General features: G+C 42.6%; 1 protein-coding gene across 2 annotated transcripts in view; it reads left to right on the top strand.

Annotated features, from left to right (window-relative positions):
• The window catches only part of LOC120054784 (RNA polymerase II elongation factor ELL-like), a 49,262-nt gene that overhangs the window by 11,595 nt on the left and 14,574 nt on the right, over positions 1-23,093 (top strand). The window contains exon 2 of one of the 2 annotated variants that reach the window (XM_039002404.1): positions 13,823-13,867. The exons of the other annotated variant lie outside the window; for it this stretch is intronic. Within the exon in view, the coding sequence (XP_038858332.1) occupies positions 13,823-13,867 (45 nt within the window). The remainder of the gene's footprint in view (positions 1-13,822; positions 13,868-23,093) is intronic. 2 annotated transcript variants of the gene reach the window in all.

The following is a 23,093-nucleotide window of genomic DNA, read 5'->3' as shown; positions in this document are numbered from 1 at the left end:
AGTTATTCTTGGTTTCTGTGCAGGTAGAATGAATTTTTTCATGACGTTCCTTACACAGCATTGAGCTCTATGTATGATAAAAGGATGAAGATAAGTTTATAATTTCTAACCAGTTTTTCATTGATAAGCTGAGTTAAAAACATGTTTCTCACATGTGATCCAGTCTTGCTAGTACAGAGATGTTTGTCAAGTAGCTTCACAAACTAGCAGAGCAGACACGCCTCATATCTTGTCATTGGAGAGCCTGTTCAGTCCTTTTAGTTTGCTGGCGGGCACAATGAGAGATGTTAATGCTCTGGGTTGACTTTTCCCCTTGACACTAGAGACAAGGGACTGATTGAGCTTTAATGAGCTGTCCTCTATCCTACTTTTTAAGTTGTCAGTTAAGAACAAATTCTTATTTACCATGACGACCTAGCGGGGTACAGTGGGCAGAACGAAAGATTTTTGCCTTGTCAGCTCGGGGACTCGATCCTGCAACCTTTCGGTTTCTGGCCCAACGCTCTAACCACTAGGCTACCTGCCTCACTTAGTATGCACGTTTGTTGCCTCCGGTGAAGGACTTCGATTGGCTGTCACTGGAATTGATTGGCTGTCACCGATGTATTCCAGCCTCATAAAGACGTTTCCTCCAAATCGTGCAATCCGTCAGTTGAAATAAGCCAAAATAGAATGTACTTTCTTACTGCTTGTTGCCCATTTGTTAAACAGTAGGCCATATTTTGCGTTGTCTGAAAATCATGTCATTTTCTTATTTGTCAAAGAACGCACTTTGAACGTTTTTGTCTCACGCTATCTGGGATGATACAGGGAAGGTTTCCGACCCTATGGGAAGTAACAGCGACTGGTCTGGATTTTGTTGCTTCGTGCTGGTCAGCCAGCCCTGATGCCATGGATTTTTAAGGAATGCTGACTCCCCAGTTTGAACAGAATGAATGGGGCGCTAGCGAGACCATAACCACAGCCATATGACTGCCGTGGGCTAGTCACACTGGACGGCCTGGTGTCAATGTGTACAGAGCAGACCTAACCTGCATTCTTGCTACGTCTCGTGTCTAGTCATTGCACTGTAAAAGACATGACCCAGTAGTCAAGTGTTGGGAGCTGCCCCAGATAATGTCCTGTCCTTCTGACAGCTGGTCTGGTGCTGTTGTTGGATCTTAACACCATGTCTGAGGCCCTGGGCCCACATGGGGAGCTTCTCTGTTCCACTGCCCTCTGACCTCCTCACAGATGAGTCCTGGACAATTCAGAAGGATCCTGATCCTCATAACAGCATCTGTCATTACTTTTAGTTCCTTTGTCACAGGTTAGTTAATGTCCCATAATTGGATGGCATTATGTGGGTAATTTGACTTGTGCTGATAAACACACACCCCTGAGGGGCCCCTGTGTTGAGGGTCAGCATTGAGGTGTTGCCTATCCTCACCACCGGGGGCAACCTGTCAGGAAGTCTAGGATCCAGTTGCAGAGGAATGTGTTCAGTCCCAAGGTCCCGAGCTTAGTGATGCTCTTGTACTTGACTATTGTGTTGAACGATGAGTTGTTGAACATTGCGGGTAACTTGCTACCAGAGAGAAACACAGGAAAATAGTACCAGAGAAAAGTGTACCCATCAGTCGGAGCGCTGTATGGTGATCAAAGCCTGTTCGTGAATGGTGGAATTTGATTGGTCAAGACGAAAGCAAAGATGTATCTGACCCAGAGAAGTGCAACTGAAACACAAAATTTGTCCTTTTACATTCATGATTTGGAGCAAACTCTGACTGACGCCGAGCAGTATTTCCAATAAGAATAATTTTAGATCTGTGTTTTCTGCCCGAAAAACGCAGAATCCTGCCTTAATGCGTCCTCTGTGGAGCTGTCTGTCACATCTTGAATAGTCTTCCCCACTTCAACCTACAACTGGAACTCCCAGCAAAGTGTTCCTTTTTAATGCATTGAGATTTTTCAAAGTTCAAGTAAGGTGTATGTATCTCAAGTTCCAATTTCTGCTGTTTGTAGAAGCTTCATAGAAATGTCACCTTCACTTTCCGACCTGAATTTTTCTTTCTTAGGAATTTGATTGCTCAGTTCCTCTACAGACAGCTGTTGCAAACTAGCCTAACCTCGTAGTATTTTGATTTCGTTTTCAAGAGTGGAACAATGGTGTTACGTCGTCATTATTTTCAAACGTCACTGGTACGTGAGAAAAATTCAAATTATTATATCTATCCATGTGGAAACAGCCTCTTCTGTCAATCATTAATTTAAGCTGTTTTAGGCCTATGTGGTTTAATACATTAAGCAGTTTTATGTAAAGTAGTACGTTTTTGTTTCAAAGAACTGTGGAGACCCCTTTGACGTGATTCCAAATAAGCCAACACAATGACCCTCATTGATTTGTGAGCGTTTGTTACATTGAGTTTAAACTTTAAACCAGTGTTTTATAGTAGTGCAAATATCTCCCCAGAGAGATGAGGGAAATACACCACTGCACTGTTATCTATAGGGATGTTTATTTGGTGAACATTGAGGCCTGCAATGTTTTAGGAGTAGCCCTCCTACCGACCCTGACACATGACATGCTAGTGTTGTTACAGGCAGGTTCATGTGGATGGGGATTAAGACTAACTATTCTTGTCTCTTATATTGCAGGACTGTAATCCAAATAGAATGTAGCCCTAATGTTAAAAGGGGAAAGCACCAGTGAAAACATTGTGCTTTTGCTTTGGCAGGAATGGGTCTGTGCATATGTCTTCTCTTCGCATGCAGGTAACACGAGACTCAGACAGCTGACACTTTGCCAACTAGTCTGCAGGTCAATAACTTCCCAGTGTCCAAACCACTCATTAAACTGCCAACAACAGGTGAATGTTGAAGGAACACCATTGCTCAACTCTCTATTCTAACCTCGTGTTATCAGTCTTTGTCTTACAAAGGTACTCCCCGGAGAGTAGAAATCTTGGGCCTAGACTCAATCAGATTTGTCTCTTACTTTGTTGCATGACACCAGCTGGTGGCCATTCTCTGGTGTTGTGTGAACTTCCATGGCCCTGTCATTGAGTCACGGTCAGAATTAGGGCTGTGACTTTACCAGTATTGCAATATTTTTCCATGGCAAAAATTAAAACACAAAGCAGGCAACTCTTTGGTCCTTTAAAAACCTGCTGTATGTAAAATATTGTGTGCTATAGCTTGGAAAGTAAATGTCATCTAGTCACACGTAATATTTGTTTCCAGGATTGGGGCTGTTTTCCTAAAGAATTTCAATGTGCTTTGTTTTTTGTTACCTTGCCGCAACACTAACGAGTATTGCAATACTGCTATCGCCCCAGACCTAGTCAGGGGGCACATTCTGTCCTAAGGTTAGCTCTGTAGAACATTCTGGGCTCCAGTCCCAGAGAATAGTGACATGTCAGCAGCCCATTCAAATGAACAGGCTGAGTGTTGCACTCTGTCAGTGGAGGGGGATGGGGGAGCTAAATTCGGTGCTCTGTTTTATATTCCAGTGGTGGGGGGGGACTGAATGTGCAGGCTCCATTAAAGGTCTGGCTGGCTAGTTGGACTGAGCACATGTCTAGGTGAAACCAGAGGGGATCACTTCCCAGGAAAGGGATGGGTTGTATTGGAGAACATCTGGGAGAAGATCTCTATTCTGTTGGTTAGAATATGAAGTGCCTCTTTCAATGACTGTTTGGTATCGTTACTTGTGAAATTAAAATTTTCACATTGCATCACACATTCCAAATCATTCACTCAAATCTGACCACGGGTGTTGGTTTTATTACATTCCTTGTGCGTTGTCTTTATGCCCAATTTGCACTGAATCTGCATTCACCACATAGTGTGTTCAAGTTAGCACCTCATTCTCATAAGGATGTGGCAAAGGAAGAACCTGAACCTTTTTGATGTGTCAAGTCACCCATGATTTGAGAACACTAAAAAAACATAATTATATGACTAATGGGAAAGTACGCATGCCAGGGGCTACCCTGTTCAAAGTGCTATGTTCTCAGCTACCAGTGTGAGCTCTGTGGCTGTTCAGTAGGGCCCTATAAAATCCGCATTGCGGAGAACGTGGACGGAATCCAGACATTAAAACAGAATTCGACAATATAAAATAATGTATGGAACTTAGTAGGAAATCAACTAAATGTATTGAACTTAATCATGACAAGGAAAGGCATCAGTAATTTCATATTTTCTAGCCACTATCTGAAACCTGTGTGTGTAGCCGTTAGTGATGCTAATGATAACCTTCTGGGAGATGGAAATGCTTTCCCAAAAGCGTTCTTAATTAAATGTTAACTTCAAAGTAACCTATGCCTACCTGGCAGAATGATATTATGACTTGACATAAATTGAATTTTATTTGTCACGTGCCAAATTTAAGCAGGTGTAACTCTGCCATCACAGGAGCGCTACAGAAACATCGCTAACCAATGGTCTTTTGCTAGTGCTCACTTGCATTAACCCTTAACCTACAATGGTCACGCCCCTGTGAAAATCCAAGCTGCGTCTCAATCCGCCGATATTGCCGCATCTGCGGTGAAACGTGGCAGAGCTAAAGCGGTGTTTGTTAAACCATGAGACATCCCGAAAATCGGTCTTCTCACAAAATTGGATGTAGCATCCAAACGGTTTGGCCTACAAACTACACTCTATTGAAAGATGAGATTCTCACGAACACGATGTTCTGTTTTGCTCTAGGGCCTCAACTCGTCTGAAGGTTCCCGGTGCCAGTAACATTTAAGCATAGATAAAGATTAGTGCCTAAAATAAGGGCATAAATGCATGTAAAAAATTAACTGATCATATCTCTCAGATATAGGACAGACGCATAATAAAACATTTTGTAGGGCTCTCAGTCAGTGGTTGGGTGTTCTGCAGTGCCAGCATCCCCTCAGTTGCAGCGCGACCCTGGTCTTTCCAAAGGCTGTTCTGGGCAGGCTAGCCTCGCTTTATGGTTCACGTGAGCTCCAGACGTGTCAATGAGGAAGGAAACCAGATGGACTTCCTCTTGCTTGTCAGTTGTCGTCAAGCATTTTCCCTCCGAATATTGTTCATTACATAGGCAGGCTAACTTATAGAAGCTTGGCACTGCTTAGTGGAATACATTTTTGTGCTTTGTCTCCCATCAGGAAAATCATGTTATGCTCTTAAGTCTCATCATGCAACCAAAAGTTTCCTCAGTAGTGGTATGTTTATGGCTAGGTCTGCTTGACTTGGATAGAGTAGGCTATACACTGACATTTGCCAAGCTATCTGCTGTGCTGCTACCATGGCTTCTTTAGCAGTAGCAGTTTACACCATTGTGTAATAGGTTTAAAGCTTTACCTAAGGTGAAAGGGGGAACTTGTTCTTCAATCTTATTTTTCTCTCACACATTCGTACACGGTCAGGCTTTGTTGTAGGTTGAACGGATGATTACACTGATGGGGCTCCAAAACCCCACATGCTATGGGTGGAAGTTTGTGTACAACTTGTTTACCAAAGTTATTTTGCTCATAACATTAAAGAATTTGATCACAACTTTTGTTTATAGTTCTATTCGGCTTTTGATTAAGTATTTCTCATGCCAATTCACACAACTGATGTCGGTTTCTTAAGTCTGCCTATGTCATTCGATATAATTTGGCTGTGCTGTTGGGTACATTGTGATCTAGGGTTGGGTGGTATCCAGATGTCCATACCTTCATACCGTGCCATCCCGGGATATACACTTTTACCGGTAGTGCACACAAGGGGCGCTATTGTTATTTTTTTCCAAAGTAAAAAAAAAAGTCCATAAAACTTACCAGAATGCTAACAAGTACTAAGGAATTCTCATAGCGGATGCTATGTAAATGGTAATGAACACATGCAATCATTTACTACTAGGACAGGCAACCCAGCTCAAAGTTATGCAAGTATCTCAAAATGCAGTTTGCAGCACACACAAAACAAATATTAGACCGCAGGGATCTTAATCCAGGAGGGGATTGTCTCTGCTACTGTTACCAAGAAGCTTTATCTTGCAAGTTAACGTTAGCCCCTTAGCTAAAGTTAGAAAACCCCAGCTGAAGAGAATGTATTTGGCACATTAACTTAAAAGATATATAGTTGGCAAACATTAGTATTGAATTTCAAGTGTAACTTGATCACCTCACTTAAGTTCCCCTGCAGGAGTGACTCACCTCACAAAGCTCCCATTTTGCTAATTTTGCTTCTTTGTAAACAAACACGCATGACTGCCTTAAACTGTTGTTTTTTTGGGAAACTAGTACCTGTAGGCTTCTTAATGAGAACTTCATCGTAAAAAATTATCTAGCGGGCAAAATGAACGTGTTCTGCATTATCTATTACCTAGTGCACAATTTGACTGCAGGTATTTAGAAAAGTATTAATATTCAAATCCCCAAAAACATCACTTACCAACAAGTACAAAGGCAGTGGTTCCTAAACTTTTTATAGTCCCGTACCCTTTCAGCAAACATTCAACCTCCAGCTACATATGCTTTCTAGCACCAGGGTCAACATGTTCTCAAATGTTGTTTTTTGCCTTCATTGTAAGCTTGCCACACACTATACGATACATTTAGTACTCATAAGAATGAGTGAGGTTGTGTCACAACCCGGCTCGTGGGAAGTGACAACGTGCTCTTATAGGAACAGGGCACAAATAATAATTTTATTTAACCTTTTGTACATTGAAAATGGTCAATAACTCACCACAGGTTAATGAAGGGTGTGCTTGAAAGGATGCACATAACTCTGCGATGTTGTATTGGAGAGAGTCTGTCTTAAATCATTTTCCACACAGTCTGTGCCTGTATTTCGTTTTCATGCTAATGAGAATCCACTCTCAAATAGGTACGTGGTTGCAATGGGCATCTGTGTCTTTAACAGTGCAATTTGCCAAGGCAGGATACTCTGAGCACAGCTGATTTTTTTTTTTAAATTCACAGAACCGCTTGTTGCAATTTCTGAGGCACAATTGTTCAAATATCAGTAAGTGGACTGGAGGCAGGGCATGAAAGGGATAACGAATCCATTTGTTTGTCATCTGTTTCAGGAAAGTACCTGCGTAATTGCGCACCCAACTCACTCGGGTGCTTCGCTATATCACATTTGACATTGTCCATAAGCTTGAGCTCATTTGCACACAAAAAATGATGGAAAGACCTGTTGTCCTTAATGCAGACCGAGAAGAGCTCCAACTTCTTAATCATAGCCTCAATTTTGTCCCGCACGTTGAATATACAGTTGAAGTCGGAAGTTTACATACGCCTTAGCCAAATACATTTAAACTCAGTTTTTCAAAATTCCTGACATTTAATCCTAGTAAAAAATGTCCTGTTTTAGGTCAGATAGGTTCACCACTTTATTTTAAGAATGTGAAATGTCAGAATAATAGTATAGAATGACTTTCAGCTTTTATTTCTTTCATCACATTTCCAGTGGGTCAGAAGTTACACTCAGTTAGTATTTAGTAGCATTGCCTTAAACAATTTAAATTTGGGTCAGATGTTTCGTGTAGCCTTCCACAAGGCTCCCACAATAAGTTGGGTGAATTTTGGCCCATTCCTCCTGACAGAGCTGGTGTAACTGAGTCAGGTTTGTCGGCCTCCTTGAACGCACTCGCTTTTTCAGTTCTGCCCACAAATTTCTATGGGATTGTGAGGTCGGGGGCTTTGTGATGGCCACTCCAATACCTTGACTTTGTTGTCCTTATGCCATTTTGCCACAACTTTGGAAGTATGCTAGGGGTCATTGTCCATTTGGAAGACCCATTTGCAACCAAGCTTTAACTTCCTGACTGATGTCTTGAGATGTTGCTTCAATATATCCTCATGATGCCATCTATTTTTGAAGTGCACCAGTCCCTCCTGCAGCAAAGCACCCCCACTATGATGCTGCCACCCCTGTGCTTCATGGTTGGGATGGTGTTCTTCTGCTTGCAAGCCTCCCCCTTTTTCCTCCAAACATAACGATGATCATTATGGCCAAAAAGTGCAGTCTTTTGTTTCATCAGACCAGAGGTCATTTCTCCAAAAAGTACAATCTTTGTCCCCATGTGCAGTTGCAAACCGTAGTCTGGCTTTTTATTGGTGGTTTTGGAGCAGTGGCTTCTTCCTTGCTGAGCGGCCTTTCAGGTTACGTCAGTATAGGACTCATTTTACTGTGCATATAGATACTTTTGTACCGGTTTCCTCCAACATCTTCAAGGTCCTTTGCTGTTGTTCTGGGATTGATTTGCACTTTCGCACCAAGGTACGTTCATCTCTAGGAGACAGAACGGGTCTTCTTCCTGAGCGGTATGACGCATGCGTGGTCCCATGGTGTTTATACATGCGTACTATTGTTTGTACAGATGAACGTGGTGCCTTCAGGCGTTTGGAAATTGCTCCCAAGGATGAACCAGACTTGTTGAGGTCTACAATTTTTTTTCTGAAGTCTTGGTTTATTTCTTTTGATTTTCCCATGATGTCAAGGAAAGAGGCACTGAGTTTGAAGGTAGGCCTTGAAATACATCCACAGGTACACCTCTAATTGACTCAGGCTAATTGACATAATTTATCAGAAGCTTCTAAAGCCACAACACAATTTTCTGGAATTTTCCAAGCTGTTAAAGGCACAGTGAACTTAGTGTATGTAAACCTCTAACCTACTGGAATTGTGATACAGTGAAATAATCTCTGTAAACAATTGTTGGAAAAATTACATGTCATGCACAAAGTTGCTGTCCTAACTGACTTGCCAAAACTGTAGTTTAACAAGAAATGTGTGGAGTGGCTGAAAAACAAGTTTTAATGACTCCAACCTAAGTGTATGTAAACTCCCTGTAATCCTAGATTCAGATCCTTCAAGTGAGGAAAAAACATCACCCAGATAGGCCAGTCGTTTGAAACTCAACATCATGCAAGCGGTAGGACAAGTGAAAATTATGGTCTAAAGAACTTTAAACTCGTCTCTCAATTTTAAAAAATCGTCAGTACTTAGCCCCTTGATAACCAGCGCACTTCTGTATGTTGTAAAGGCATGACATGGTCGCTGCCCATATCATTGCGTTGTGCAGAAAATACACGAGTTCGGTGGCCTTGCTTTACAGTGAAAATGGTTAACTTTGTTAGTGTCCAAACGTCTGTCAAGCATTGTCTTGGCAGCAAGAGCCTCTCGGATGCTGCAGTGTACCCAAGTGGCGTCGGGAGCAACTGCTTCCACGCGCGTTACCACTCCACTATGCCTCCCTGTCCATGGCGTTTGCACCATCAGTACAGATACCAACACATATTGACCACAAGTCCATTTGATGTCACAAAGCTATCCAGTACTTTAAAAATATCCTCTCCTGTTGTCTCGGTTTGCAGAAGGTGTCTTCCTTAATTGACCCCCCCCATAAACGTAACGGACAAATACCAGGAGCTGTGCCAGGCCCACCACGTCTGACTCATCCAGCTGTAACGCATAGAATTCACTGGCTTATAATAGACGCAGTAATTGTTTCAAAACATCTCCTTGTCACTGATGCGTCGTGAAACAGTGTTTGAAGGCTTTGTCTCTAGTTTTTTGGCCTTTTCCCCCAAGATTGTCCCAGCCATATCTGTGGCAGCAGGAAGAATTAAGTCCTCCACAATGGTATGGGGCTTGTCTGTCTAAGCCATTCGGTAGCTCACCATATAAGATGCTTCTAGCCCCATCTTATTAATAGTATGTACATTTTAGCAAATCAATTAATGAATTGTTCATCAGTCTAATTGCTTGGGGGTAGAAGCTGTTTCGGAGCATTTTGGTCCTAGACTTGGCGCACCGCTTGCTGTGCGGTAGCAGAGAGAACATTCTATGACTTGGGGTGACTGGAGTCTCTGACAATTTTATGGGCTTTCCTCCGACAACGCCTATTATATAGGTCCAGGATGGCAGGAAGCTTGGCCCCAGTGATGTACTGGGCCGTTTGCACTACCCTCTAGCGCCTTACGGTCAGATGCTGAGTAGTTGCGATACCAGGCGGTCATGCAACCGGTCAGGATGCTCTCAATGGTGCAGCTGTACAACCTTTTGAGGATCTGGGAACCCATGGCAAATCTTTTCAGTCTCCTGAGGGGGAATACGTTTTGTCGTGCCCTCTTCACGACTGTCTTGGTATGTTTGGACCATGATAGTTTGTTGGTGATGTGGACACCAAGGAACTTGAAGCTCTCAACCTGCTCCACTACAGCCACGTCAATGTTAATGGGGGCCTGTTCGGCACGCCTTTTCCTGTAGTCCACGATCCGCTCCTTTGTCTTACTCACATTGAGGGAGAGGTTGTTGTCCTGGCACCACGCTGCCAGTTCTCTGACCTCCCTATAGGTCGTCTCATCGTTGTCGGTGATCAGGCCTACCACTGTTGTCGTCAGCCGACTTAATGATGTCTTACTACTCGAAAGTCGTCTTAATTCTCACTCAAACTCCCGTGGCTTATTTTTCAAATTGGCATGTTTTTTTTCTAAAATGTCTGTGCAAGAGTCAAGGTTTCATTGATGTGAGTACTTTCGCGCACAAAACACGGGGAAGGAAAGGCACTACTCCCAATATAAGTGAACCCCAAATCAATGTAGTTGGCATATTTGCTCCTCTTCGATGGTCCAACTTCCCTGTCCGTTCGGTGCTTTCCCGGGTAAGGGGAGGGGGTAGCTCTTCGGCTGTATCAGATTCACAACTGTCAGTGTCCGTGCCTGCTGGGCTAACAACAAATGTACAATTACTGATGCTAGCATTGGTTGTGCTCGTGAAGGCAGAACAACTTGCCGTCAACAGGTGAAATACTGCTGGTAGTAGCAGTACTACCAGTAGAGCTGGTATGTGTTTCTATGGACTTATTAAATGGACTATTTGAGGATTTAAAAATATATTAAAAAATAATAATAATAATGAATCACATTTTTATTTGGGGTACCCTCAACAGCATTGCGCGTACCCCACATTGGGAATACCTGTAATAAGGAATCGTTAGACAACGCTAACTAAATGCTAAAGAGCGCATTGCCAACATTTTGTACGTTATTGACCTAAACGATAAAATTCTACTCAAACGCTACTTAATAACCTTTTATGGCTGCAGTCCCGTTAACGGGATCGATATGACAACAGCCAGTCGAAGTGCAGGGCGCCAAATTAAAAAAACAAATCTCATAATTAAAATTCCTCAAACATTCATGTGTCTTATATCATTTTAAAGGTAATCTTGTTGTTAATCCCCAAGTGTCCGATTTCAAATAGGCTATTCAGCGAAAGCACTACAAACGATTATGTTAGGTCACCACAAAACCACAATAACCACAGCCATTTTTTCCAGCTAAAGATAGCTTTCACAAAAACCAGAATAGAGATAAAATGAATCACTAACCTTCGATTATTTTCATCAGATGACACTCATAGGACTTCATGTTACACAATACATGCATGTTTTGTTTGATAAAGTTCATATTTATAACAAATCTGAGTTTACATTGAGGCGTTAGATTCACTAGTTGCAAAAACATCAAGTGACTTTGCATAGCCACATCGTTTCAACAGAAATACTCATCATAAATATAAATGATAATACAAGTTATACACATGGAATTATAGATATACCTCTCCTTAATGCAACCGCTGTGTCAGTTTTCAAAAAAACTTTACGGAAAAATAAACCATGCAATAATCTGAGACGGAGCTCAGATGAATAGCCAAATTAGCCGCCATGTTGGACTCAACAGAAACCAGGAAATACATGATAAATGTTTCCTTTGAATTCATCAGAATGCAGTCCTAGGAATCCCAGGACCACAATAAATGCTTGATTTGTTCGTTAATGTCTTATTTATGTCAAATTAGCTACTTTCGAATTGTTTACCAAACACCCTAACCAAAGTCTCAAAGCGCGACCACTATAACGTGACGAAATGTCCAAACGTTCCGTTAGTCAGTAGAAACATGTCAAACGATGTACTGAATCAATCTTTAGAATGTTGTTAACATACATCTTGAATAACGTTCCAACCGGAGAATTAGATTGACTTCAATTGAGAGATGGAACGGAGCTGCCTCTCACGTGAACGTGCGTGTTGAATGCATGGTCACCTCACGGCAGTGATTACTAATTTCTGTCTCCTTCGCCCCCCCCCCCCCCCCCCCTTCACATTAGTCATCAGACTTAGTTCTATTGACTGTTGACATCTAGTGGAAGCCGTAGGAAGTGAAAACCCATCCATATCTCTCTGTATTTTCAATGAGAGCTTGGTTGAAAATATGGCACCCCCAGAAAAAATCCAAACAGGAAGTGGAACTTCTCAGGTTTTTGCCTGCCATGAGTTCTGTTATACTTACATACATAATTCAAACAGTTTTAGAAACTTCAGAGTGTTTTCTATCCAATAATAATATAATACTCTGGGCACCTTTCATCCACGCTACTCAATACTGCCCCTGCAGCCATAAGAAGTTAACCAGCAAGGCTCTTGTTCCAGGAGGGGATTCTCTGCTGTTAGAAGAAGCAAACCACTTAGCTAGATAACTAGCTACTAAATTAGCAAACCAAATACACAACTGCAGAGCATTTAGAATGTAAACGTAATATTTATAAGAGATCTAGCTGGCAAACATTTTAGTTGTGAATTCCATACTGTAATTAGATCACCTGGCGCAGGCTGCACAACAGTGTGACTCACAAGGCACCGGTATCTTGTCATTGTGTGCTTGTTAACATAGTGACTGGGGACTACCGTAAGCTTCTGTACGTAATGTGACAGATGAAATGAAGAACACAATGTTCTTTATCTCCTAATGTATTGCACAAGTTGACTGCAGGTGTTTACTTAAAATAAATAGTTTTGGCGGTTTTGCAAAACCATCCTGTGGCTTTTTCCAAATACCCCAGTATACTGGCCAAGCCTATGGTCATCAGGCTATGCTCATCTGATTTTATGGGTGTGCTTAGTGAAAATCTAGAGGATTTATTGACAGTGTTTGTACCCCGTAACTTCATTTATCAGCCTCATCTGGGGGGCTGCTAACAGCTGAAAATATTTTGAAAAATGTCAGCACCTTGAACACTATACTGATTGACTGGCTGTTGTAATGAATAGCATGTGTGATATAAAACAAATGACTGCCCAGCTACTGGCATGCTGCTTTTTATGCGTACAGATTATCTGATGAATATGCCTGTATATCTGTGTGTCTATGTAGGTGAACACATGAAAAGGAGGAAGGAAGCTCTGCTGATTGAAGTTGATAGCCTGCTGCTTGCTTTGCATTTCAATCCTGTCACCCTCTAAAGGGATGGTTTAATGGGTTGAGCGATAGCAAGGCCTCAACGTTTAGAGATAGTTTGGAGCGGCATTGTGAGGCAATTTCCACTGCACAGGGGCAGGTCCAAAATGAACTCTAATCTGAATGCTTGATGTAAAATACAGACAGTTGTTACCCCCTCATCCAAAAATGACATTTTTAAAAGCTCATGCTGACAGTGATCCACTGTGAGTTAGTATGCACATGGGAAATAAAGGGACTACTTCCTCACCTGTTGCTGCTTGACATATTAGTTATATCATAATGTTCAAAGGACATTAGCTAGATTATCAAGATTACTCTTTTTGTATGCCTAGACTTTTTGAAGATTCATAACAAGGGTAATACGATGGTAATTTCGAGATGGTTAGATTTCTCTATTGCACAGTGCTTTGTTCAGTGTGCCTGTCACTTGAATGGGCCTTACTGAACAGTCCACTACATTTCCCCACCAAACAGGATCTATGAAGTTTCACCCACTAAATGTACTTGTTCAGTATGATTATTTTTCAATGTGACTTAATTTGTCCTCGTCCATCTCTCTCAGGGCCTGTCTTCACAACCGCTGATCCGATTTACTGGAAGCCAAGGGGTAAGTGCATTTGTAGTTTTTATAAACCTTTTAATTTTGTATCTGTCCGAGTGAAATTGGGATCACTGTCTTCAAATTATATGTTGAGTTTGTACCAACTACTACATTTTCCTATCAGTAAAGAATGATTAACTCAGTGACTGTCCTGTGTGTATAACCAGGCACTGACTAAATTGCCTCTGTCGCTGCAGTGAGCTGTATTTGTTGTCTGCAGGTGACTGGCAGGATTAGATTTTCCTGTAATTTTAGAGTGGCTGCACTGAGCAGGAAGAGCACGGCTATACTCGGAGCCCTGGAGTAGGGGTTCCCCTCCCAGGGTGGACAGACAGGAAAGCTATCTGAGACAAGGACTCAGACCAGCCCATCACTCTTCCAGTTCTAGCAGCAATAGCATGTACAATTCACCCATACATTCTGCAGTAGCATTAAAATAGAAAAAAAAACTACGGTGAGCGTTGTTGCATTCTCATTACGAGCAGCATTGTATGCATTCCAGACATTTAGCTCTGCTAGTCCAACGTTTCTCCACCAAACGAAAGCTTACTAATGTGGTTCACAGTGGAGCGGCCTCAATGTCAGAGGTAACACTTTTCAAACAGGTGTCATGCCTTGCCTTAAACCCTGTGGTGTTTACTGTGTAGATGAATCTATTATCATGTCAGAGGTCTCCAGAACTTAAACTGGAGTGGTGTCTCAGATCTTGCTAACATGTCTAATTTATTGGTTTGGATAAGCTACGTAGGCCGTATGTCTCAGTACTGTTTAGGACTAGATAAGCTAAAGCTAGGTGGGCTGCCTGAACAGTTGCATGTAGAGAAGGAAGGTGGGTCCTAGCAATCCAGTGGGTTATAGAAAGGTTTGTGGCCATTGGATTGTTCTTTTTAACTTCTGTCTCTTGAATGTCTTTAACCCTCAGTCTGTAATATTTGATAAAGCTAGAGAGTATTGAAGGTGCAGCTGATTTCTTCTTATTGTGGTATATCTCCATCAGATGCCTGCATCTTTCCTCCCTGGCTCATTTCAAATGCTTGTAGTGGGAGAGGTGGGATCAGTAATTGGTCCGATCAACTTGAGAGATCAGAGGGTTAGAAAAGATGGTGTTTTTCCGTGATGAGTTATGGCTGGGCTGGGTGTGAACCTTTTTAGAGTTCACTGGAACGCTAATGAGCGAGGGGAATGAGGGGGAAAGCTGCTAAATGATGTCGGCTGCTCCGTGAGTCCCATAACATTCATTCATATTGGCAGAGCTTTCATTCACAGCCACTTCCAGGGTCAAGGTGGCATAATAGAACCAGCTCAAAGAACAGCCAGGAAAGGTAAACATCCTGTTTGTTTGTGTCAGTGTTCCTCAGGCTGTGTGTCTGGCTGTATTTGGCGAGGACCGGTATGTGCCAGAGATGATGGCCCCCTGCTGTACACAGCCTCTCCTGCCGCAGTTTAATTAATTTTAGCGCTGAGGATGAGACCAGAGGAGCTGCTGTGAAGGGCCAGTCCTCTCGAGTCCCCCCGGCCTGAAAAGAGGCTTTGTTTGCAGGACACCGTGCCAAATAAGAGAGGAGAAGGGGGTTGAAAATGGCTGTTAAAATCCACTTGCTTTTCAAATGTTAGCGGGGTAGGGTGGGGGACCGTGTCTGTCTGGGCCAGAGGGTACACTGGAGTGTGCCGTTCATTCAGCTTTTTGTTGAGGATGAACTTCCCTTTCCATGCACCCATTTCATTTGAACACTTGCTCCATGTTTTGGTAATGACTAATTTTGTTTTAGCATTTCCTCTGGGAGATGGCTGCTTCCAAACTTTCTGGTTTGGCTAGATGCAGTGGTTTTATGGGGGGACACTGGTGTTTGTGGATTAATGAGGCTTTTAAAGAGGGTTGTCAGTCACCACCTGATGGTAACATGTCTACTTGAAGTTCCATTGTACATAGATAACTGCCAGTATGCTCAGCCAGTAGCCCATTACTGCAGCAGTACTTTGGTTGGCCCCATGCCTGCAATGGGAACAGGGCATCTGTTACGTGAAGTCTGTCAGGCCTGGCTCTGTCATCCTGTACTGTGTCAGACTGACTCACCCCTCTGCCTTCGTGAGTTCCATTCCTTCTTAGTCATCTTGGGTTACACACACACTTCCATTATACGTTGTGTGAGGGTAACATACTCCTACAGCTGAGGAAGATTTCAACGTAAGTGTCTGGTGTGCACATATGCAGAGTCACCTCAGTTAACAGGAAGCGGTGAATGTTGATAACATTCAGCGGAACCTTTTGAGTGAGGAAGCATGACTGTTTTCCTGTATTTGTTTTGTTCTTGTGGCGTACGATTAATGTCTATCAACAGGCTACCTCAACTGGACATTTAGTAAATGGGGCTAATCCCATTGAGTTTCAAACATACAAGGCAATCCGTTGATAACTTGGCACTGTGAAAGGCTAGATCTCTTCATGTGGAGCATGTAAGGCAGGGTTGTACTGGAGCTGAGGCTCAGCATCTCAGGTAACAGAGCCCTTGGCTCCCAGGAAGGCGGGGACACAGTGTTTATTTATAGATGGCCACCTGCAGGCTTCACATGTGTTGGGACCTTGGGTAAACAGAGCCGAGCAGTGAATCACTGCTCTCCAACACTGCAGGGAGCCGCCAGGGGTCTGTCAGCCAGCCAACTACCCCAACACAGCCCTTGCCCTGCCTCACTCCTCTCCTGTTAGACAAGACAGACTAGCTCACATACCCAACTACCCTCTACCCCAGCAGGCATAGGTCCAGGATCAAATTTAGAAAATGTGTTGATTTATCTGTTCCTATGTAGGAGAAGAGGGACGTTTATGTCTGTTCATTCACCACTAAGGTCTAAGGGGCCTGGTTTCTACTAAGTGTGCGTTGGAAATTTGCAGAATAATCGATTAATTTACAAACGCTCCACACCCATTGAAAATGGCCGGTGTCAGTAAACTTTGACAAAAAAGCATAATACAATTTTCAGCCGCACAGTTTGGATTACCTGAAAACAGCCTAACCAGCTCTGCTAAGGCAAGTTAAATGGTCAGTGAGGTGTTCTCATTTTGTGTCGAAGTAGCTATCAAGCTTGTCAACGTTAGCCAGTTGGCTTGGGTATTTGACTGCCGTTGTGGGGTCAGAAAGCTCAGATCAACCCTACTCCAGTGTGCGCTCTAAATGCTCTGAATTTAAGAACAGACAATCTGACAACGGTCTGAATTTACGAACGCCCAGAGCGCACTCTGAGCACACACTGTCACTCCAGATTGAATTTACGAACTCACCCTAAACTAACATATGGAATTGTTTTAAGATGGTCATTCCAAGGATAATTTACCTCTGAGTTGGAATTTTAGTATAAAAATGATTTGTTTGATTTTGGCCTTACTGCTATTAGCCCATAGGAAAGCATATTCATACATGGCAAAACAGATGGTCAAAATATCTATAAAAAAGAAAGTATGTTTTGAAGGGTCTGTCCTATATCAGTTTATTTTTTTTACACTGGTACTTCCATATACACTTCCATTATTTGTTTTAACTTGTACCGAGCTACCTTCAGACCAGGCTTGTGGGCATCCTAGAGAAAAACGTGTTTGAGAATCTTACCTTTCGATGGTGGCGTCCTATTAGTGTGTAGCCCAAACTGTTAGGACGCTTCAGACAGAAGGTGGTTGTGGTGGTACCAACTTCAGACGAGTCTTGTGGAGTTCGTAGTGTTTGAGTCCTATTAGTTTGTCGGCCAAACCGTTCGGAAGCTAAAGAATGTTTTCGTGACGAACCGATTTTCGGGATGTCTCCTGGTCTGACACCACTGTAGCTCTGCCACCTTCAACTGCAGATGCGGAAGGCCGACATCGGTGGATGCGGTTGATTTTGAGACTCAGTCCATGCAAAGAACATCTCTAGATTAAACAGATATTTGCTTATGCTAATTAGATTTCCATGGGGGCGTGGACATCGACTCTAGGTTAATGCCAGTTTAGCCTACTCACTGTTTCTCTAAGATTGTGGTGTTTGTGTCCTAAATACTGAACTCTGACGGCTCAACAACACCTGTCTAAATGAATATTGGTATTTTCTTGTTGCTTGCATTTTACAAATAATTTTCCCTCTTTAAAAAAAAAAAAAAAGTCTGTGGCCCCTGTCATTAGATGCAGCTGGGCCTCAGCGCTGGGCGGTAGTCTTTTCCAAGTTTGCCTAGAAGTAACACCTGTAATGTTGGCGCAGCAGAGCAATGGTCTAAGTGGGGGGGGGGGGGACTTTGGGTTGCGTCTAGCTGCCTGTGTATTTGCTTTTACTAAGAATGTTACAGCACGGAACAGTGGGGACATGTGGGCTAACCTAGCTCGGCTATGCACCCCTTTATTAGCTTGAAGCCTCACCCTGTTACTCATAATCCCACACCGCCACCATGCAGTCCTGAATGACACACATACCTATACTGTACATTTGTTTGTATAGTACACATACAGGCAACTTCCAAAATAATAGCACAGCTTCAATGGCACAGATTCTACAAGTGTCTGGAACTCTGGAGGGATACAACACCATTCTTTCATGAGAAATGTTATCATTTGGTGTCTTGTTGATGGTGGAAAACGCTGTCTCAGGCGCTGCTCCAGAGTATTCAATTGGGTTGCGATCTGGTGAGACACACACACACACTTGAAATCCCCTATGCTCCTTTGAAACCCCTCTTTCGAAGTCCCAGATCTCTTCTAGCCATGGCAGCCAAAATAATGGGCAACTGGGAACTTTTATACATGATTATGAGATGTTAGTTGCTTAATTCACTTAGGAACCACACTTGTGGAAGCACATGCTTTAAATATACACGGTGTACAAAACATTAACACCTTGCTAATATGGTGTTAAACCCCCTTTTGCCCTCAACAGCCTCAATTCCTTGGGGCATGGACTCTACAATGTGTCAACCGTTCCACATGCTGGCCCACGTAGACTCCAATGTTTCCGCAGTTGTCAAGTTGGCTGGTATTGGATCTCTACTCTGAATAGCTTGTTCCATCTCACAGATGCTCAATTGGGTTGCAATCTGTTTACTGGGCAGGCTACTGCAGTAAGCTGAATTCCCTGTCATGTTCATGGAACCATTCCTGACAATCCTAGCCTTGTAGCATGGGGAAGTTACCCTGCTGAAAAAATTTATTCCCAGATGGATACACTGCTGTCATGATGCAATGATGTTCCGCTATCCTGTGGCACGCAAACGTTGCTCCACTTATCAAGGGGCACAATGTGTTCCATGAAAACACATCTAACACCACCACCAGCCTGCGACGTTGACACACGGCATGATGGATACATGTACTCATGGATTTCTCAATACCCTAGTCCTCCCATCAGCGTGAAACCGAAGGAACCGGTATTCATCAGACCAGGCCATGTTTTTCTAGTTCTGCGGTGTCCAGTGTTTTCATTCCTTAGCCCACTGCAACCGCAGTTTCTTGTTTTTTACTGAAAGAAGTGGAACTCTGTAAGGTTGTCGGCTGCTATACCCCATTCATGTCAAAGTACCATGAGTTATGTGTTCTTTTATGGGTCTTGGGCATCAATGTTGTACTGGACTGTCAGTTGACTGTAGCCCATCTATTGCGCTGCACAATTTGTGTCACTGTCCTCTCTCATTAATGACCTGTTTTCAACCACTGGCCTGCCATTGGCTGGATGTTCTTTGGGTGGTGGACCATTCTTGATACACAGGGGAAACTGAGTGTAGAAAAACCCTGCAGCATTGCAGTTCTTAACACAAACTGGTGCGCCTGGCACCTACTACCATACCCCATTCTAAGGCACTTACATCTTTTGTCTTGCCCATTCACCCTCTGAATGGCACACACGTACACAATCAATTTCTCAAGGCTTAAAAATCCTTCTTTACCCCTGTCTCCTTCCCTTCATCTACACTGATTTGACTAGGGCTGACTTGAGGCTGTCATGGTCATAAAATTGTCAGCCGGTGATTGTCAAGCAAATAACTGCCGGTCTCACGGTAATTGACCGTTTAACTCTTTTAGCATCTCCTGGCTTCCACACACAGCCTACAAGCCATTGATGTAGACCTTTTGGAACATCCATTTTTAAAACGTTTACATCCATTTAATATAGCTTACACATCACAATAAATCCATTTTATTGTAGACAGACTTTTCTTCATGTTTCTTTAGACCTATTTCAGAAGAACAGAATAGCAAACAGAGGTGTCCTTATGTTAGGCCCTGATATGGCAGTGGGCTACACTAGTTCATTTAACAGGCAAGATTGACTTAGAATTCCGTGGCATTATTTTAGTCAGAAGAATACAATTGAACATGGCTGAATACAACAGAATGGATATTTTCTCCAGACGATTTCTAAGGAAGTGCGCACATGTGGCTATTGTGTTGAGTGGTTAACAAAGAAACAGCTACTCCTATATGCTTAATTTGGTGTTATTTATGCCAACATTGGGCTATATGTATTGAATATTTAAAAATATATATATTCTAAGGCTGTATGATGTGACTAATGATCAAATTTTTTTGCATGAAAGGCATGAGCTCTGATTTCTTGTGCGGGCTGCACACACTTCATCAGTCTCTCTCTCATTCAAAATTTGACAAGCACTTCATAATAATCTCACCAGGCCTCACATTTTCCCACAGCATCCCCCTTGTGTGGCCGTAATGCCCCCTTTTTTTAAATCCATGCCTTTTGCGGCCAAAGTGGCCGTTGTGCCCTTGTGCTGAATATAATTAGAATTCCCGGCTGCCGTTTTCTGAAGCACCTGACTCGCATGGCTCTCTCAGATCACCATTCTTATTAGCAAATGCCCATCACGTGATCTGGGTCCTTCTCACAGCTAAGAAGTAGGCTACAAGTGAAGACCGACACATGGGGGACGCAACTGTGCGCGTCCCTCTTATCAAATTCCCAGGCTTGTATTGAAGATGTTAAAACTGTCTACGTTTGGCCTACAAGATGAGTAAGCCTAACAAACAGCAAAAGCACTAGTCTGTCAATCTACTATCCCCATAGTACAAAAGTTGACAAATGTCCTTCTGTGCAAAAAATGTATATTCCAAACATATGCTGGGACAGTTGTGGGATGCAATAGATCCCAAATTAATACAACAAAACTTTTAAAAGCATTGAGGCTGATGCAACAGATCAGAATGATTAGCTTAAAATGTTAAATATTAAAGCATAGAACTTTCACTAAAATCATCAGTCATACAAAAGTTATACTTAAATCCAAAATGGTTCTCTAGTAAATTAGTAAGAATGTCTCACCCCATTTTCAAGAATGGCCATTTTCCCTTTATTCAGATTTACAACCGGTTATTTGAAAATGAAGTCATCTCAAACTTTTTATTTTTAATGAGCCATAGAAAGTTGGTTGCAAGTTCAGTTTAATCCACCAGAACAAAGTGGTTACACTCAAATACAGTAATTGATATAAAAAATAAAACTTTCAATAATGTTTTAAAGGTATAATTTTTGTAAATTATATCATAAATAGGACTGCTGGAGTTGTCACACATGCAGCTAACACACCTATGGAATTGTCTGTTCTACCCAAAATTACAACCAACTAATTGCAGCATTACCACAAAAATGGAAGTGGCAAGTAAAAGGGGGGGGGAGATGAGATTTTCGATGTACCGATTCCTTGGCACATGGTTTATGAATTGACCCTGTCTTTCAAAGATAAATCCAAATAACTTCACAGATCTTTGTAAAGGGTTTAAACACTGTTTCCCATGCTTGTTCAATGAACCATAAACGATTGATGAACATGCACCTGTGGAACGGTCGTTAAGACACTAACAGCTTACAGACGGAAGGCAATTGTCACAGTTATGAAAACTTAGGACACTAAAAAGGCCTTTCTACTGACTCAGAAAAACACCAAAAGAAAGATGCCCAGGGTGTGAACGTGCCTTAAGCATGCTGCAAGGAGGCATGAGGACTGCAGATGTGGCCAGGGCAATAAATTGCAATGTCCGTACTGTGAGACAGGGAGACAGGACGGACAGCTGATCGTCCTCGCGGTGGCAAACCACGTGTAACAACACCTGCACAGGATCGGTACATCCGAACATCACACCTGCGGTACAGGATGACAACAACTGCCCGAGTTACACCAGGAATGCACAATCCCTCATCAGTGCTCAGACGGTCCACAATAGGCTGAGAGAGGCTGGACTGAGGGCTTGTAGGCCTGTTGTAAGACAGGTCCTCACCAGACCACAACAATGTTGTTTATGGGCATAAACCCACGTCGCTGGACCAGACAGGATTGGCAAACAGTGCTCTTCACTGACGAGTCGCTGTTTTGTCTCACCAGGGGTGATGGTCGGATTTGCGTTTATCGTCGAAGGAATGAGCGTTACACCGAGGCCTGTACTCTGGAGCAGGATCGATTTTGGAGGTGCAGGGTCATTCCCCCCCCCCAGAAATGTCTGGGAACTTGCAGGTGCCTTGGTGGAAGAGTGGGGTAAAGTCTCACAGCAAGAACTGGCAAATCTGGTGTAGTCCATAAGGAGATGCACTGCAGTACTTCATGCAGCTGGTGGCCACACCAGATACTGATTGTTACTTTTGATTTTGACCCCCCCCCCCTTGTTCAGGGAGACACTCCATTTCTGTTAATCATTTGTCTGTGGAACTTGTTCAGTTTGTCTCAGTTGTTCAATATTATGTTCATACAAATATTTACACATGTTAAGTTTGTTAAATAAATGCAGTTAGCAGTGAGGATGTTTATTTTTTTGCTGAGTATATATCTTCCCTGCTCTGCAGATTTTGCTGCGAGGAGGCAGTCATTAGATCATTTATTTTGGTACTGCCCATATGTTGCTTGTTTTTGGTCACAGGTCCAGGAATGGCTGAAGAGTTGAACATTTACCTAGATTTAACGCTGCAGATAGCAATACTGGGTGATTTTGAAAAGTCCCAGTCAATCGATTAATATAATTATTTTAGCAAAAATGTTTATTTTCGTTTACAATCTGTAGAAACTGATAATAGAAAGGTTCAGTACTTTTGTGAAGCATCACAGCACAGTTGAGAAATATGGCAAATAGAAATCCAAAATGGATGGTGTTAAGAGCTTGGTGGGAGGGGTTGAATGAAGCTGAAGGGTGGGACTAATAACAAGAACAAATGTAAAACATACGGTGTCTTTAAAATGTATATAGGTTCAGAACTTCTGTGAAATGGCAATTACAAATATA

Source organism: Salvelinus namaycush, chromosome 10 (genome assembly GCF_016432855.1).
Source record: "Salvelinus namaycush isolate Seneca chromosome 10, SaNama_1.0, whole genome shotgun sequence".
Classification (NCBI taxonomy): Eukaryota; Metazoa; Chordata; class Actinopteri; order Salmoniformes; family Salmonidae; genus Salvelinus; species Salvelinus namaycush.
This window is presented reverse-complemented; position numbering and strand designations above follow the sequence as displayed.